The 18,552-nt window shown below is 37.1% G+C and overlaps 1 protein-coding gene across 3 annotated transcripts in view; it reads right to left on the reverse strand.

Annotated features, from left to right (window-relative positions):
* NAV3 (neuron navigator 3) overlaps positions 1-18,552 on the reverse strand; it is a 346,564-nt gene that overhangs the window by 13,907 nt on the left and 314,105 nt on the right. For all 3 annotated transcript variants that reach the window (XM_053658773.1, XM_053658772.1, XM_053658771.1), the window contains 4 exons: positions 2,930-3,084; positions 1,812-1,883; positions 1,058-1,254; positions 54-172 (listed from right to left, as the gene is read on the reverse strand). In XM_053658773.1, the coding sequence (XP_053514748.1) occupies positions 54-172; positions 1,058-1,254; positions 1,812-1,883; positions 2,930-3,084 (543 nt within the window). The remainder of the gene's footprint in view (positions 1-53; positions 173-1,057; positions 1,255-1,811; positions 1,884-2,929; positions 3,085-18,552) is intronic.

Below are 18,552 nucleotides of genomic sequence, written 5' to 3' on the forward strand. Positions count from 1 at the left end.
TGCTTTTAAATTAATGATGTTTTTAAAACAGTAAACAAAATTGAGTGCTATACCTGAAGACCTTCTCTTACTGCCTCCAGAATATAAGGGACCAAAGAATAGTTCCAGAGATCCATGAACCACACTCTAGAACCTTCTACATCCATGGGGCAAGATAGGAAAAGCCGGGGACCTGAGAAGAAACAAATAACAAAACATTTTTGAGAATAGTTACATTTAACAATCTAAACACATATTCAGACATGATATGGGGGGAAGAAGTAATATATTTCTTACAGAATTCTTAGAGAAAATTTTAATCTTGGCCAGCTTGATTATTATTAAAGTATGTTTTACTAAGGACCCAATGTCTTTTGGACTGTCCTTTCTTTTGACACTAAAATCTTAATTAAAAAAACATAACATATTAGAGTTAAGAGGAACCATAAAGGTTATAATCTAGTCAAGTTGCCCCATTTTACAAATGTTGAAACTTGTGCTCAAGTGAACTGCCAAATATAAAACATGTCCTTTCTCACCTACACTGTGTTATCAGTGAGAGTGTCTCTATGGTTCATGCGATGGGAAAACAACTTTTATATGTGCCACTTAAGAAGTATTTTAAAAAACCCTCTTTTATGCTAAAGAGAAAAACTTTAAGTCTGTCTTCATGAAAAATATGAAATGCATTAATCACCTATAAAACACCTAAATTATCTCTAAAATTTGTCCTCACAACTATTTGATATGAGCCATTAGCTAAAGCTTGTTTTCAGCATAAAAAGTTAGTCTAAACAGATACAATTTATTTCAAATGGTTATCTGATTTTTAGCTACCTGTGTATATTAAACCTATTTGAGCTCAGTAAGATCTTAATAAGCTGTAATTGTCAGACAAATCAAAGATCCAGAACTTAGAAGGAGGCCGGCTTTCAGAAGGAGAAAAAGGAAAAGAAAACAAATCTTTGGAAGCTTAAAAAACATAAGCTTCACTTGTTATTTTCTACCATCCAATCTGTCTATCTTTACCATGTACTCCTTGTTCCTGAAAATGGCATATTGCAATTTTGGAACTCACCGATGGTCACATCAGAAGAACTGTGTGTTTCCAAAAAACTGTTGAGATGATGCCATGCCTTAGGGATCCAATCTATAATTTTGACTAGATCATTATTGCGTATGTTCCTTTCAATTTCTACCTCTATCAGCTTCCTTCGAAGATATCTGCCTAAAAAGCTTTTCACTGGTTCTGTGTGGTTTGCACAGAGTACCCACCTACAAAAAGAAATATATATATGTATCAGAAATCTTTACATAATTAAGTTTTAAGTCTATAATAATCCTCTTTCCAATATAAAGTTCCTATTCAATGGGTTGCCACATTTTAATGATCAAAAGGGTGAAGAGGTCTATTAGCATTAGAGCTGTTATGTAACTAACTTTTCTTTTTGAGCTAAAGAGAAGCTCATGTGCATCAGAAGTGAGTGGGTGTACACATGCCCAGCACTCTTCTGTAGGAGAATCACAAATCCTGAAATAGGAACTCTCTTCACATGCCTCACACTTAGACAAAAAGTGCTCTAGTTTAGCTGGTGGCATAGTGAGCACGAAAAACATTTTTAAAGAAAAACTTCTGGACACACGTTGAGGATCACAATATGTCTGCTTGAGGAAGTGTCCTAAGAAGTGAGAATTATTTTCCCACCACAGGTCACCACAGGTGGGATTTGCCAATAGACAAACACACAAACAACAATTAAAAGCAAACAGAAAAAGACAATGCACTAAAAACCTCCAAAAAACAAAAGACAAAGCATTCGATTTATCTCTACCTGAAATTATGATGCAGCTCCAGATTTGGTGATGAAGAAACTCCCTGATTCATTGTTCCAATAATATAGGGACTGGGGAAGAAAAAAAGAGTAGAATATGCAGTTGCACTGAATGTAAAATAGATTAATGTATTAAATTCTCTTAGAAAACAATTGAGATAAATAAGATATTCCATTGTATAATTAGGCTTTAAAAGGGTAATTTGTAACATTAGGTTGCAAAATGGCAAATACCATTGAACTAGAAACTAGGATTTGGCATTCTAATTTCAGCTCTGGAAGTCTAGGGGAATCATTGTTCCCCTCTGAGTCTGTGTTCACTCATCTATGAAATAAAAAGATTAGACAGAATAATCACAGTGGTCTCATTCCATTGTAACATCTTATGACTCTCACGCTTGTAATCAAATTGATTAATTTCTCATCTTTTATTATTTCATAGTTATTTTAAAGATTCTTAATACCACGAATCTGTATTCTTGTTTCAATGTTTATTTTATGTTGATCTGTATTAAAAATTTTAAAGTCTCCAGCAGTGATTAATTGGAATACTTGTACCATTAAAACTAACGTTTATATTACTGCACTTATATGTCTTTTATAGATGCCATGCTACAATGAATCTTAAGTGGGTTTTCAGATTTTTATACCCTCTTTTAACCTTTTAAAAATTTTAAATAGTTAAAAATTAGACTCGCTAATGGAGAGAGGTATATCTGAATATATTACATTTCTGGCTACAGGAATGTTAAATTTAAACTTCGATGTGGACTAAGAATGAAACCAGAGCTTTAAAGCCTCATTCTAGTTCTTAATTTCCCCAATTCAAACACTCTGTCACTGATAATGGTCTTTCAGAGCCCCCTGCAGATATACTGGAGCTAACATTATCTGGTAAATCACATTTCCATAAACATGCCTGGGACAGAGTTGTTGAATGAATGACTAGGTTTTCTAAGAAATACATAGAGATTCTTTGGAAATAATGTGTAATATTAATGAAGGCTTCTCAAATCAATGATATCTATTACAAGCCTTAAAAGTTATAAAGGCATAAGAAAGCACATTTGATCACAACTTTTTTATGTTTCACCATTCAAAATATCTTGTAAGCATACCATTTGTTGTATTTACAGTTGAGGAAACCATTGAAGATATCACTCAAGGAGCCCACATGATGAAGATTATCGAGAATTATTACAACAGGGAGCTCGGCACCATTATTGTCAGCACTGCACTGTTCAGCCAGGCTAGCTAGATACTGTTGCAATTCCTTTACGAAAGTAAAGAACACAAACACATCCATGATACATTTATATCATTGGCAAGAAATGCATATATCAAGAGTAGCAGACATTGTCTTTCATCCAGTATCTTTGATTCCAACTCACAGATTATCCTATTGACATAAAATCTTATCTACACAGCCTGTACAGAGCACCCACAACAAACGGACAACTGCAAACTGTCTTCTCCCCTAACGAAAAGCAACCAGAGTTCCGGAGATGAGTTCTTATGATAAATGACAAATATTGAGACTTCTTTCTTCTTTTTGAAATTTCAATGATCTAAGTGGATGTTAGCAAACCTTACCGTTACAAGTAAAGCATGAATCCAGAGTGGTACCCCTACATGCACATGTATATTTTAAACTCCAAATGAGTTTGAATTCCAACTCATTTCAGTCAGGTGCATCTGAAAGTGCTACCCCAAGACTCAGATAAACATGTGGTTTTCATTCATTTATTTATTTATAATCTGTACACAGATACTATACTTTTAAATAAAGACAAAATTTGTTACATTTTACTGGGTCAGTGGACATTAGCATTTAGCATTTCTTGAGCTTCCTGGTTCTTTTGCAGGCATTATTCTTTTCTAATAGCTTTTCATCTAAGTAGGGTAACAAGTTCACTGATTGCTCTCACAGATATGCAGGCCAAGAACATAATTACACTTCTTCGAAATATCTTAATCAGTAAGAACATTTCCATAATATTTGCATATTTACAATGACATTTTCAATTTGCAAGTTTTGCTCAGGGTTAAAAACAATTCCACACTCCCTATTTCTGGCAGCCAGGGAAATATGTGAACTGCTCAACCAACATGCAACTCCGTCTGCAACACCACTTTCAAAACTAAAAGTAGAAAAGGGAAAATGACAATAACCAGAGTTTTAAGGTATTTAGTACTATATTGAAGTTCAAATATAAAACTTATTAAAGAACTAATACACTATCTTGCTCTGAGCCAATCGCATAGAATAAATATTGGCTAAATCAGAGATTACAGAAAAAGATGTTTACGAACAGTCTGGAGAGTTTCATTTATTTTATTTATATTAATAATCTAGGTACATTGAGTCATTCACTCATTTATATTCATTGTCTATCCACTATGTTCAAACCTGGGGGTGTACAAAAATAATGAAGCATTGTGTAAGTAAGTTCACGTTAGTTCAACATTTATTATGAACTGAGTCAGTACGGCTCTGGACACAGGAGTTAAAAAAAGTAATCGGACTGTCTTCTTGCATAGACTTTAGGAGTTGTCACATAGGGACTGAAATTTAAATATGATAAATCACTTGATGTCAGTGTATTAGGAGCTATGAGAGGTCAGGGGAGGAGATTTTGCCCAGTTGGTGGGTATCAAGAAAAGCTTTCTGGAGGAGCTAATGCCAGAGCTTGGGAGGGTGGTAGGCACAAGTTAACTAGTGAACCTACAAACACAGTGTGAAACACTCCATGAGAGGTTAAAGAAGATAGGTGCTAGTAGGAGGGAGAAGGAGTAATTCCGACTGAGTGGTCCTGATGCACTCCACCGAGAGGTGGAATTTTAGATAGATCTTGAATAATGAGTAGAATTCCAAATAATACGTATGCAGTTACTTATCCTTTCAACACACCTTTAGCAAGTACCTGCTATGTACCAAATACTCTGGCACCAAGAATTCATAAAATGTTTCTGTATTTCATGAACTTAGAGTTGATAGAAAGGCAGGTCAACAGGTAAATCACGATGCAGTGTGATAAGGGAAATGCACAAAACGATGCAGGGAAACTTAATAGGGACAGCTAACCCAGGATGGAGGTTCAGAGAACAACAGGGTAAAGTGGGAAAAACTATCAAATTTTAAGGACTAAAGAGTGAGAGTGGGCAGGCACGCATACGTGATATGTGTGGGGAAATAAGTGTTCTGTTGTTGCAACAGAAACCATGCATGGTGGAGCTGGCCACCTGAGAGAGAATAGAAATGAATTTGAATTCATTCAGAGGATTTGGGGTTTCGCTATAGAAGCAACTGTAAACTACTGATTTTTTTAAATAAGGAAAAGTAATTTATTTATTAAAGGAAACATACCTGTGAGGAATATGATGATCCATTTAATTATAACTGGAAAAGTGGTCAAGGAGCATATTGCCCAGAAAAGTAGGCTAGGCCTGTGTTTATGTATATAACTACAATTCACAGTAAAAAGTAATACATAGCTTTAAAAAAGCGTAAACCAAAGATTTTGTTCACAGCACGTAAGGATCGCATGCAGCTGCTGGGAAAGACTTCCTGGTGGCAGTATTACTTGTTATGAACACTTCAATTTTAAGATTGGGCAATGTTTTGAGGCTTAAAAATGGACAAGCTTTCCAAATAGAGGGAGAAGATCAATCAAAGGCAGCAACACACACAAAAAATGATACCTGTATAGGAAGGAACTAGTCGTATAAGTATTGTGCATGGAAATAGTGGTTAATAAACTGGAAAGAAAAGTGGGCAACCATGGTTAGTAAGGCTACTGGAATTTTCCTAATTGGCAAGGACAAGGCATTGAATGCAATCTGGGTAATGTAGAAAATCATAATTTCAAAGTCAAAGAACACTGAACTTGTTGAAGCCAAAACCCACTATGAGACTCAATACAGACAGAAGTGTGGGAAGGTATTTCATCCAGTGCAGAAAGCAATCAGAAAATGCAGACTATTAATATGGTTAGATTTGAATTATGAAAAGATACTCTATTTTTCATGAGGTGAAAGGATAAAGACTAGAAAGAGAGAGAAGGTAAATGAAATATAAGTTGTGGATCAAGCAGTTATAGTAATCCCAGTGATAGAGTGTTAATTTGGGTGAGAGGGTGGTCGAAGTGAAGATGGAAGAAGGGGAGGAGGTGAATTTATGATATTTTTTCAGAGTTGAGATTGGCATTCTAAGTATGTATAGTGAGTGTATGCTAATACAAACAGATCTGTAAGCTAATAGGAAGGCCTGCTATTTGGGAGAGTGGGGATGGCTACAAGTGGAGTCAACACACGTTGAAACCAACAGGACCATCCAGATGAGAGCAAAGGTGGGAGAGAGCAGGATACATGGGAATGTTTTACTTACTGGTAGATGAGGGAAGAGCAGTCAGTGAAAGAGACTAAGAAGGAGCCTTCTATACAGTAGGAAGGAAACAAAGAAAAAGTGAAAATCAGAGGGATTTCTAGAAAGGAGAGGTGAACTATAGCAATTTGCTCTACCTAAACAGATGAGAGAGTGGAGCAGGGGGGAGGAGGAAGGAGAAGGAGAAGCAGCAGTGGTAGCAAAGAGCATTGGATTAGCTAATTAAGAAATCACTAGGATTTTTGGAAATGTGGGGCCATTCGTTTCTATTATGGTTCTCTCTCATTTTGGCAAGAGTAGTAGGTTAGTAGATACCCCTGGGAGTCTAATAACAGCTATGGGTCAGTTGCCAGTAGAAAGTAGCCTACACAAATAATTTTGTCATATAACTTAAGAGTTTTTCAGACCTTTCAGAAATCATTTCATGATTTCCACCCAAGCTTAATTGGGACAAAATCTTAGACTGAAGTACTGATGCCTTAGCATTAAATGTCTCATGTCCAAGAGCAAAGCAGGCAGTATGAAAAAGGTACATCTACCACATGAACATTGATAATGAGATGAATCCCATACTTTGAAAATATACCCAGAAATCATCAGTTATACAGAAAATTGATCACCGCTTTCTATGGTTTCGATTCTCAGCACACTCAAAATGAATCTGCCAAGTCCAGTTTTCTGATCTTTCCCCACCTAACTTTCCAAGTGGCTTCAGATGGCCACACATTCTTTACTAAATCCATCTCCAGTCTTCTGGGCCCACTATATCAAATGTCACCAAGTATAATTGTTTTTGTGTACTGCTCTCAATCAAAATATTCCAGCTGGCAGCTTGAAGGAGGGCTTGAAGAGTGGGAAGAGGGACAGAATGTAAAATGCAGACGTACCAAAAGCATGAAAAGATTTTTTTCTTTTGAAGGTTTACCGTTCAATGTTTTTGAATCAGTAAGCGCTTTTTGGCTTCATCTCTGCCGAGCTAGCTGTGGCACAGTCTGAAGCTCATCAGTTACAAAGCTCTGTCTTTCAAGGGGAGGATTTATTATTTTATGCCTTATTCACACTTTACTCAGTAAGTCTGTCCTGTTAGCAGCTAGCTCTTGCGCAAGGTCACTTTGTCATCTCTGTTCCTTTGTTACTATTCTTACTCACCATAATTACCACCCCCATAAAAACAAACTAAAACAAAAAATAAAACACCAGTATAGATTCCCTCACAATCTGGCAAGAATTGTCCAAATTCTCTGGCAACAATTCTATGCCCAGCCTTACTAACAGCTCATTCATGTCTTACAAACAAAAAGAAAAAATAAACATTTGTTAGCTATATTTTCAGCTTCCTTGGTGCTGAATGCCACATGACTTGTCCATGTTTTTTTTTCTTATTAACGCTTCCCAGCATCATTAGTTGTATTCAAACACTTTTAGCAATGCTTTATTTTTCATTATTTTGAAATAATACAAAAATGAAACTGACCAAATAATGACAAGAGCTATTCTATTACAAAATAGTAAAAAATAAGTGTTATAAATATTCAATAAAAATATTACAGGACACATATAATAGTGCTAAGAACAGCTCCAAGAACTAAATATTTTTAAAACTGAAATTAAAAGAATTGACATAAAACAGTGATTTTGGGTATAAGGCCAATTTTATTTTAATATAAATTAACCTATTGTTTTAGTATAATAAAACTACATCTTAATGGAGCTCGAATCAATCTGATTTAAAACTTGATTTTAAGTGATATCCAACTTTATCAAAATGCCTTGGTTTACTGTAATAAATGTATTTTTTTATTTTCTAATCACTTGTTTTCTCATAAAGAAAGTAATTTTAAAAGAATTCTATCACATCAACATTCAAAGAATACCAAAATCCACACTGAGAATGACTAAGAAATATCAATCCTTTTGTCATTGTAGCTGAAAAGAAAAAAATCTGTTAAAAGGCTTTTAAATAAAGATATGAGGAGACCAAGAATTCACAGCTGGCATTAAACAATGTTGGCTGAAGCCAAAAAACAACTGTGCTCTTCCTATAACTTATGGTCAAGGAACATGTATGAAGGATACATGGAGAAAGGGGTTAGGATTGAGGGTGGGAGGGGGGAACTGGTGGGGTGGGGGGGAGTAGTGGTGGGGAAATGGAGACAACTGTACTCGAGCAACAATAAAAAGAAAAGATGAGTCAAATATTTTGCCTCAGGGTTTTGTGTCTTTCTTAGTTGTAATGAGTATGGGCCATTCAACCACAATTTGAATGGTGCTGAGTTCCAAGGAAATATTTGGAATACATGTAGTATATTTATGTAATTTAAGAGATCCCATTATGCTTATGACATCGTTTTTCTTGAAAGAATGCATATAAGACAATTGAACAAAGGGCTGTGTGCAGAGGGGTGGAGTGTCTGGATGGGTCTGTGTGTATTTAAAAAACTTCATTGGGGAGGAAGAAAGATGGTGACGGAGTAGGGGGGAGCAGATTCCACATCCCTCTACACGTGGGAGAAAAGCCTGGCTGATCTACGGAGGAACAGAGCAAACAGCCAACAGTACCCCAGCATATAGAAAAATAAGAGACCAGAAATTGTAGCAGACACTGAAAAACCAGATGGTAAGGAGAGTGCTTCAGGACAATAAGGTCCCAGGGACCCATGTGGGGACTGTGGCTGTAGCCCCAGGCCCAGTGCCCAGTGCCTGGCGCTGGGTCTACCACAGACTCTTCAGGAGCCTTGGGCCTGCCACAGAGTCCTCGGGAGAGAGCCAGGTCAACTGCTCCCTCCTGCCTGGGCCAAACAAGGTTTAAGCAGCACCAGCAGAGACCTGGTTGCTTGAAGTAGCAGAGAGGGGAATAAGGACAAAGAGGCAAACACACAGGGGCTGTGAGCACCCTTGGAATCTGTGGTTGCAGGCTTGGGAGAGTTGAGAGTAGCACAGTGGCGCGCACTGACCCCGATAGTCACTGGTCTGGCTGGAGAATTGGGCTGTATGGAGGGGCAGGCATGAGTAGGAGGAATTTCTCAAAAAGAAAAACTGTTTGGGGAATTCTCCTGCAACAGTGTCTGGGCCTCCGCCTCTCCCAGCTGGGCAGTGATCCTGAGGTTGCGTGCAGAAGGCTTCACCCAGAAGGTCTTGGGGAAGGCTCTGTCTACCCCCATAGCACTGAGAAGGGACCAAGGCAGCCTGGCTGAGCATGCATGTGCAGGCCTGCACCCCAGCCCACAGAGGTAACCCCGGGGAAAGAACGTCTGAGGAAGACCTGGATCCCACACCAAAGGCACCGGGGAGAGGTACCAAACTTGCTCTAGAGAGAATGCTGAGTACACATCGGGAAGGGAGAAAAGCCATACCCATCACCTCTCAGCCTCCTGCAGCCAGCAAGACCGAAAACAAGTTCGGCCAGTTTGAAACCAAGAGGTTTTCTGGGTTTTTTTTTAGTAATTAAAAAAAGTATTGTTTTATCTTTCAATTCCCTTTTCCTCTCCTTCTTTCTTGTTTTATTTCTTCTTCCTTTCTTTCCAATTTTATCTTTTCTTCCTCCCTTCTCCTGCTTTTTTTTTAAATACCCACAAGGGAGACAAAAAAACCTGGAACTGTGAAAGGACCAGAGTTGGACACAGAGAGAAGGCATCCCAACAGCTGAGAGAGTGAGACAGATTCCACTTTGCTGTTACAGAGAAACTGCAAATTACTGCATATTTGTATTATTATTTTTCATTATTCTCACATCTTTTATTTTAATAATATTTTTGTATTCTTCTTTCTGTATAGTCTTCTTCACTTGGCTGGTTATATTATATCATTTGACAGGTTTCCCCTGCCCTCTCTCTCACTGTGTATTGCTAATTTACTGTCCTTCATGTCACTTGTGTTCCTTTAGCGCACTACTCAAAGTCCTATATCCCCTATTATTGCTATCCAGATTACACAGATTCTGTCATATGACTGTTACTCTAATATTATTGTGAATAATAGCTGTTCCACACAATTGTAAATACTTCATAACACCCCTTCCAGATCTTAGCCCACTTCACAGTTTCCTGAACACTATTACTGTGGTGGTTAACTCTATTCTCTCACACACTACATCTATTTACTACCCTTTCCTCTCACCTTACCTCAGAATCTGACCTCCCACAACCTCACTGCTTTCTAGATCCAACTCACAATCTTTCCTCCCCAACAAGAGTCCTATCTTCTTTCCCTCCTTTCTTAAAAGTGACTAGTTGGGCCCTGGCTGGTGTGGCTCAGTGGACCCCCCCCCCCTCTTAAATAAATATTAAAAAAAAAAGTGACTAGTTGGGTAGAATATCACAGTTAACATATAAATAGCCAAAGGATCTCCTATCTTTTCTCTACCAGCTGCTACTGTAAATATCATAGAATACTCTCTTGCTGTCTTAAACCATTTTGCCTTCCCCTCACACTGATCACAAAAAAGAGCAGGTGGAAGTGGTGAACACCAGGATACCCACTGGAAGAGGAAACCCAACAACAAAGGAACCACCAACAGATAACAACAAGAGAAGGTGAAGGAGGGAGGGAAAACGACACAAACCTCAATCCAAGACCTATATGGAAATACAAGTAAACAGTGGAGAAACTACCCAGTACAAACAACTGAACAAGAGCAACATAGAATCCTCAGAACCTTGTACGCATGGAAGAATTAGCTTTAACACAACCTGCCCTCACCAGCAAAACGAAATACAAGAGGTGGTGGACAGAGTGACCCTCAGTTAACCAGATGGTGAGAAGGACCCACCAAAGAAAGACCCCAAAACAATCAAAACCCAAAGACAAATACAGAGCCAACTTAAAGGGCAGCCCAAGACCCGTGAGCTTGGGAGATCAAGGAGACTGCCCCACTGAATCTCACAGGTATTCTACCACAGAAGTTTATACCATAAACCCAAGAAGCCAGAACAGATCAATTTAAGAAGCTGAAGCTAACAACAAGAGTCTCACAAATAATGGGAAGACAAAGAAACAATCTCCAAATGAATGGAAAGGAGGAAGCCTCAGAAAGAATGCTAAATGAAATAGAGGTAACTCAACTATCAGATACTGAGTTCAAAGCACTGGTTATCAGAAAGTTCAATGAGTTTACAATGAGCTACAAGAAACTACAAGGAAACTACAATGAACTCACCGCAAGCTTAATAATATGAAAAAGAAAATAGAAACCATCAACAAAGGCCAACAGAAAATGAAGGATAAAATTTCTGAACTGAAGAACACAGTGGAAGGAATCAAAAGCAGGATGGATGATGAAGCAGAAGAACAGATCAGCAAGTTAGAGGACAAAGTAAAAAAAATACACTTAGAAACAGCAAGAAAAGGAAAAGAGGCTCAGAAAGAATAAAGAGGGATTAAGAGAAATACAAGATAATATGAAACGTAATAATATCTGTATAATAGGGATACCAGAAAAACAAGAAGAAGAGAAAGGGATAGAAACCCTACTTGAAAAAAGTAATGATGAAAAACTTTCCTAATTTGATGACAAGTACAAAGTCACACAAATCCAGGAATCACAGAGACTCCCAATGAAGAGGAACCCAAAGAGGGCCACTTCAAGACATATCATAATTAAAATGGCAAAATTCCAAGACAAAGAGAATCTTAAAGGCAGCAAGGGAGAAAAAGGAAGTAACATACAAGGGAGCCCCAATAAGGTTAGCTGCTGATTCTCAATGGAAACACTCCAAAGAAGAAGAGAATGGCAAGAAATATTCCAAATAATGAGAACCAGAGGCCTGCAACCAAGGCTACTTTACACAGCAAGGCTCTCAATCAAGATAGAAGGCCAAACAAAGAGCTTCCAAGAAAAAAGAAGTCTACAAGAATACACCTCCGCCAAACCAGTTCTGCAAGAGATGCTAAAGGGACTGCTTTAATGAAAGGAAGGAAAAGAGAGAGACAGAGAGGAACAGAGGTACAAAAATGGCAATGAATAAGTAGCTATGAATAATAACGTTAAACATAAATGGATTAAATGCTCCAATCAAAAGACACAGAATAGCTGAATGGATAAGAAAGTATGACCTACACATATGCTGCGTACAAGAGACCCACCTCAGGACAAAAGACCATCACAGACTAAAAGTGAAAGGCTGGAAACAAATTTTCCAAGCAAACAGGAAAAAAAGCCAGGGTAGCAATACTCATATCGGACAAAATAGACTTCAAAAAAAGAGCCATAAAGAGAGACCCAGAAGGTCACTTCATAATACTCAAGGGAAGAATCCACCAAGAAGGCATAAATATTGTAAATATGCATGCACCCAGCATAGGGGCACCCAAATACATAAAGTAAATCTTAGAGGATTTCAAGAAAGATATTGACAGCAACACAATTATAGTAGGAGATTTTAACACCCCACTGTCAAAAATGGATAGATTTTCCAAACAAAATATCAACAAAGACATTGTGGCATTGAACAACACCCTACATGAAATGGACTTAACTGATATATATAGAGAGCCCTTCATCCCAAAGAAGCTAAATACACATTCTTCTCAAATGCACATGGAACATTTTCAAAGACAGACCACATGATAGGACACAAAACAAGCTTCAACAAATTCAAGAAAACTGAAATCATACCGAACATTTTCTCTGATCATAAGGGACTGAAATTAGAAACCAACCCCAAGGGAAAAAAAAACCCAAACACTTAAAATCATGGAGATTGAATAGCATGCTATTAAGCAATGAATGGGTGCAGAACGAAATTAGAGAAGAAACCAAAAAGTTTCTGGAAACAAACAAAAATGAACTCACAACAACTGAAAACTTATGGGACACAGTGAAGGCTGTCCTGAGAGGGAAGTTCATAGCAATCCAGGCCTACCTAAAAAAGAAAGAAACACTTCAAACAAACAACCTAACCCTACGCCTACAAAAATTCGAGGAACAATAACAAAGACAGCCCAGAAGTAGAAGGAAGAAAATAACTACCATCAGAACAGAACTAAATGACATAGAGACTAAAAGGACAATTCTAAGACTCAATGAATCCAGGAGTTAATTCTTTCAAAAGATAAATAAAATTGAGAAGCCTTTAAGCAGGCTCATCAAGAAAAACAGAGAGAGGACCCAAATAAACACAATCAGAAATGAAAAAGGAAAGATTACAACTGACACCACAGAAAGACAAACAATTGTAAGAAATTACTATGGAGAATTGTATGCCAAGAAATTTGAAAACTGAGGTGAAATGGACAAATCTAGAAAAATATTATCTTCCTAAACTGAATGAAGAAGCACAAAGTCTGAAAAAAACCAATAACAGTAGATAAAATTGAAGCAGTATCAAAAAACTCCCAACACACAACAACCCTGGACCAGATGGTTTCACAGGAGAATTCTATAAAGCATTTAAGAAAGAGCTAACCCCTATCCTACATAGACTATTCCAAAAAATACAAAATGATGGAAGACTCCCAAACTCTTTTTATGAAGCCAATATCATCCTAATTCCAAAACCAGATAAAGACACAACGAAGAAAGAAAACTTTGGGCCAATATGGGTGATAAACACAGATGCTATAATCCTCAACAAAATATTGGCAAACTGCATCCAACAATACATTAAAAAGATCATACACCATGACCAAGTGGGATTCATCCCAGGGATGCAAGGATGGTTCGATATTCACAAATCATTAAATGTAATACATCACATAAACAAAAGCAACAACAAAATGCACATGATCATATCCATAGATGTGGAAAAAGCATTTGATAAGGTACAACACCCATTTATGATGAAAACACTCAGCAAAGTGGGAATAGAGGGAGCATTCCTCAACATAATAAAGAGAGGTCTCTCCCACATATGAGAGACCTACAGCCAACATCATACTCAATGGGCAAAAACTAATAGTTTTTCCACTAAGATCAGGAAGAAGACAGGTTGTCCACTTTCACCACTTCTATTCAATATAGTATTGGAAGTCCTAGCTACAGCAGTCAGACAAGAAAAAGAGATAAAAGACATCCAAATTGGAAAGGAGGAAACAAAACTGTCATTGTTTGTAGATGACATGACAGTGTATATAGAAAATTCTATATACTCCACCCCAAAACTGCTTGACTTAATAAATCAATTCAGTAAAACAGCAGAAAATGAAGTCAATGGCCATAAATCAAAGGCATTTTTGTATACTAACAATGAAACAGCAGAAGCAGAAATCAAGAAAAAAATTTTATTCAATATAGCAAAAAGAAAAATAAAATACCTAGGAATAAACCTAACCAAAGAGGTAAAACACCTGTATGCAGAAAACTACACAGCACTGAAGAAAGAAATCAAGGAAGATACAAAAAAATGGAAACATATACTGTGTTTATGGATCAAAAGAATTAACATCATCAAAATGTCCATACTTCCCAAAGTGATTTACAGATTCAGTGAAATACCTATTCAAGTACCAGTGGCATATTTCACAGACATAGAACAAACACTTCAAAAATTTATATGGAACCATAAATGACCCCAATAGCTGCTGCACTTTTGAGAAAGAAGAACAAAGTAGGAGGGATCACAATACCTGATACCAAACTTTATTACAAGGCCACTGTAATCAAAACAGCCTGGTACTAGCATAAAAACAGACACAAGGATCAATGGAACAGAACAGAGAGCCCAGGAATAAACCCAAGTCTCTATGGTCAATTAATATTTGATAAAGGGGGCAGCAACATAAAATGAACTAATAATAGCCTCTTCAACACATGATGTTTGGAGAACTGGACAGCTACGTGCAAAAATATGAAACTCGAGCACCAACTTACACCATACACCAAAATAAATTTAAGGTGGATACAATGTTTAAATATAAGCTGTGACACCATTGAAGTCCTAGAGGGGAACATAGGCAGGAAAATCTCAGATATTTCATGCAGCAACATTTTTACTGATATGTCCCCTAGAGCAAGAAACATAAAGGAAAGAATAAACCAATGGAATCTCATCAAAATAAAAAGCTTCTGCATGGCTAAAGAAAACAGTATTAAAATAAAAAGAGAACCAACCCTATGGGAAAACATATTTGCCAATGATACCTCAGACAAGGGTTTAATGTCCAAAATGTACAAAGAACTTACACAACTCGACTCTAAGAAAACAAGCAACCCAATTAAAAAATGGGCAAAGGACTTGAAAAGACACTTCTCCAAGGAGGACATACAGAGGATCCAGAGACACATGAAAAGATGCTCAGTATCACTAGCTATCAGAGATGAAAATTAAAACCACAATGAGATACCACTTAACACTAGTCAGAATGGCCACCATAAACAAAGCAACAAACAACAAGTGTTGGAGAGGTTGTGGGGAAAAGGGGACCCTAGTGCACTGTTTGTGGGATTGCAGACTGGTGCAACCATTATGGAAAACAGTATGGAATTTTCTCAGAAAACTAAAAATGAAACTGCCTTTTGAACCAGCAATTCCACTGCTAGGATTATACCTTAAGAAACACCAATCCAAAAGAACCTATGCACCCCAATGTTCATAGCAGCACAATTTACAATAGCCAAGTGTTGGAAGCAACATAGATGCCCATCAGTAAATGAATGAATCAAAAGACTATGGTACATTTACACAATGGACTTCTATGCAGCAGAAAGAAAGAAGGAGCTCCTACCCTTTGTAACATCATGGATGGAACTGGAAAGCATTATGCTGAGTGAAATAAGCCAGGTGGTGAAAGAAAAATACCATATGATCTCACCTTTTACAGGAACCTAAACAACAAAACAAACAAGCAAGCAAAATATAACCAAAGACACTGAAATGGAGAACAGGCTGACAGTGACCAGAGGGGAGAGGGGAGGGAATTTCAGGGGAAAAGAGGAAGGGTTTACAGGAACAAGTATGAAGACACATGGACAAAAACTAAAGGGGTTGAAAATGAAAGGGATGTGGGGAGGGCTGAGTGGGTGGGTGGGCTGGGATGGGAGTAAAAGACAGAAAACTGTACTTGAACAATTAAAATAAATTAAAAAAAAAAACTTCATTGGGAGGCAAAGTGATGCCATGAACAACTATGGGCAACATCCACTCTGCACTTGTTACTCGCCCTGGTCTCTTACACACATTTTTTCCTAGTTCTGTAAAAAATCCCATTGGAATCTTTTCTTAAAAATTATTTTATTGTTGTTCAATTACATTTGTCCATTGATAGGAATTACCAAAAGATGGTTTTGGGTAATATTGACATTTTGACAATATAAATTCTTTTAGTGCATGAACACTTATTTGTATCTTCTTTGATTTCCTTGTAGTTTTCAGAGTAGAAATCTTTCACCTTCTTATTTGAATTTATTTCTAGGTATTTTGTTTGTTTGTTTTTGGCTTAAAATAACGAAAATTTATTGGTTCATAGTTCTGGAAGCTGAAAGTCCAAAATCAAAGTATTGGCAGGACCCTGCTCCCTCTGAAACCTGTATAAGAGTCTTTCTTGGCCTCTTTCTAGCTTCTGAAAAAAACTTCCTCGTGTTTTTGCAGGGATCTTTGGCATTCCTTGGCATGCAGCTGGGTACCTCCAGTCTTCACAGGGCCCCCGTCTTCACACGGCATTCTCCCTTTGCATCTCTGTTCTTCAAATGGCTATATTCTTTTAAATTTCTTTTTAAATTTTTTAAAATTACAGTTCAAATATTGCTTTGTATTGGTTTCAGGTATACAGCATTGAGTATTTTATTGTTTTTGATGTTAGAAATGAGATTGATGTTTTTATTCCTTTTTTAGAAAAATTCATTTTTAGTGTTTAGTTAGTGCTACCGTTTTTTGCATGTTAATTTTGTATTCTGCAAATTTACCACATTCATTGATTATACAGTTTATTGGTTGAGTCTTTAGGATTCTCTCTGTTTATTTTTTCCTTTCCAGTACGGATACATTTTCCTTTTTCTTGACTGATTTCTCTAGCTACCACATCCAGTACTGTGCTGAGTTGCCATGGTTCAGGTGGACACCCTTGTCTTGTTTCTGATTTTAGAGGAAAAACCCACCTTTCATCACTGGGTATGATGTTAGCTGTGGCCTTTATTTTGTTGAGGTATGTTCCTTCTATGCCTGGCACATTAAAAGTTTTACCATTTGGTCAATGCCTTTTCTGCTTCCATTAAAACGATCATATGTTTCTTTTGTTCCATTCTGTATGTCGTCCTACATGATTGATTTTCACATGTGGAACTATTCTTGCATCCTGGAGATAAATAAACTCCATTTAGTCATGTAAAGGATTTGGTTAATGTGCTGCCGAATTCAGTTTGTTTTCTTTCCTAGTAGTGCCGGTTTCTGGTTTTGGTATCAGGGTAATGTGGGGCTCATAAAATGAGTTTGGGAGTGTTCCTCCCTCCTTTTTGACTTTTAAAAGAGTTTGAGAACAATTGTTGCTAATGCATCTTTAAGTGTTTTGTATAACTTACCAGTAAAGACATTTGGTCCTAGGCTTTTCTTCATTTGGAGATTTTTGATTACTAATTTAATCTTCTTACTAGTAGGTGATCCACTCAGATTTTATAACTCTTCCTGATTCATTCTGGGTGTTTCTGGGTGTTGTATGTTTCTAAAAACGTTTCCATGTCTTCTAGGTTGTCCAGTTTTTTAGCACATAGTTGTCCATACAATGAAGAACATTTTGTTCACTAAGCTACACATACAATTTGTCTCAAGAGTCCAGTGAATTTTGGATGCTTTGGGGATCATGTTTATTTCTGAAAATTTGCAGGCTGGAGGTTTCTGAGAGATTGGTCAGTTCCGATCACCTCACCAAGTTATCTTGGAAAAATAACACAACCCACGATCATGTTCGCATTGCATACAGTTCCCTAAGGGAAACTTAGTTTGAATTAATTGAGAATGCAATGAATAACTACAGGCAAAGTCTAGTTTCAGGCATAAACTACTTTCTTTTTAGAATTTCTTATTTTGCTCATAATATATGAAAGTACTAACTGGTTTTTATAGCTTCTCATACCTATTTAAAAGCTGACTATCATGGTACATGAGATTTTAGTTGATGCTAAAAGGTAATATTGTTCAATTTCCCAAGGCTCCTAAGCAGAAATCCTATAGAAATATGATGTAAGCAATTGCTGCTCCCAGAATTTCTGCCTAAAATATTCTAACTATACCTCAATCTCCATTACTACCAATTTCATTTAATTCTTACTTACTTATTAAGACTCGGATCAAGTATTGACTTTTTATAAAGCTATTATTCCTCCAGGAATTGCTATTTTCCCCCTCTTGCATCTACAGCACTTTGCATCGATCTCTTTCTGCTCTAATACTTCCTGAGAGAGATCAGAAAATAAGGACTCTTGTTTTACTC

The sequence above is a fragment of the Artibeus jamaicensis genome, unplaced genomic scaffold, assembly GCF_021234435.1.
Source record: "Artibeus jamaicensis isolate MK-2021 breed Jamaican fruit bat unplaced genomic scaffold, CSHL_Jam_final scaffold_584, whole genome shotgun sequence".
Lineage (NCBI taxonomy): Eukaryota > Metazoa > Chordata > Mammalia > Chiroptera > Phyllostomidae > Artibeus > Artibeus jamaicensis.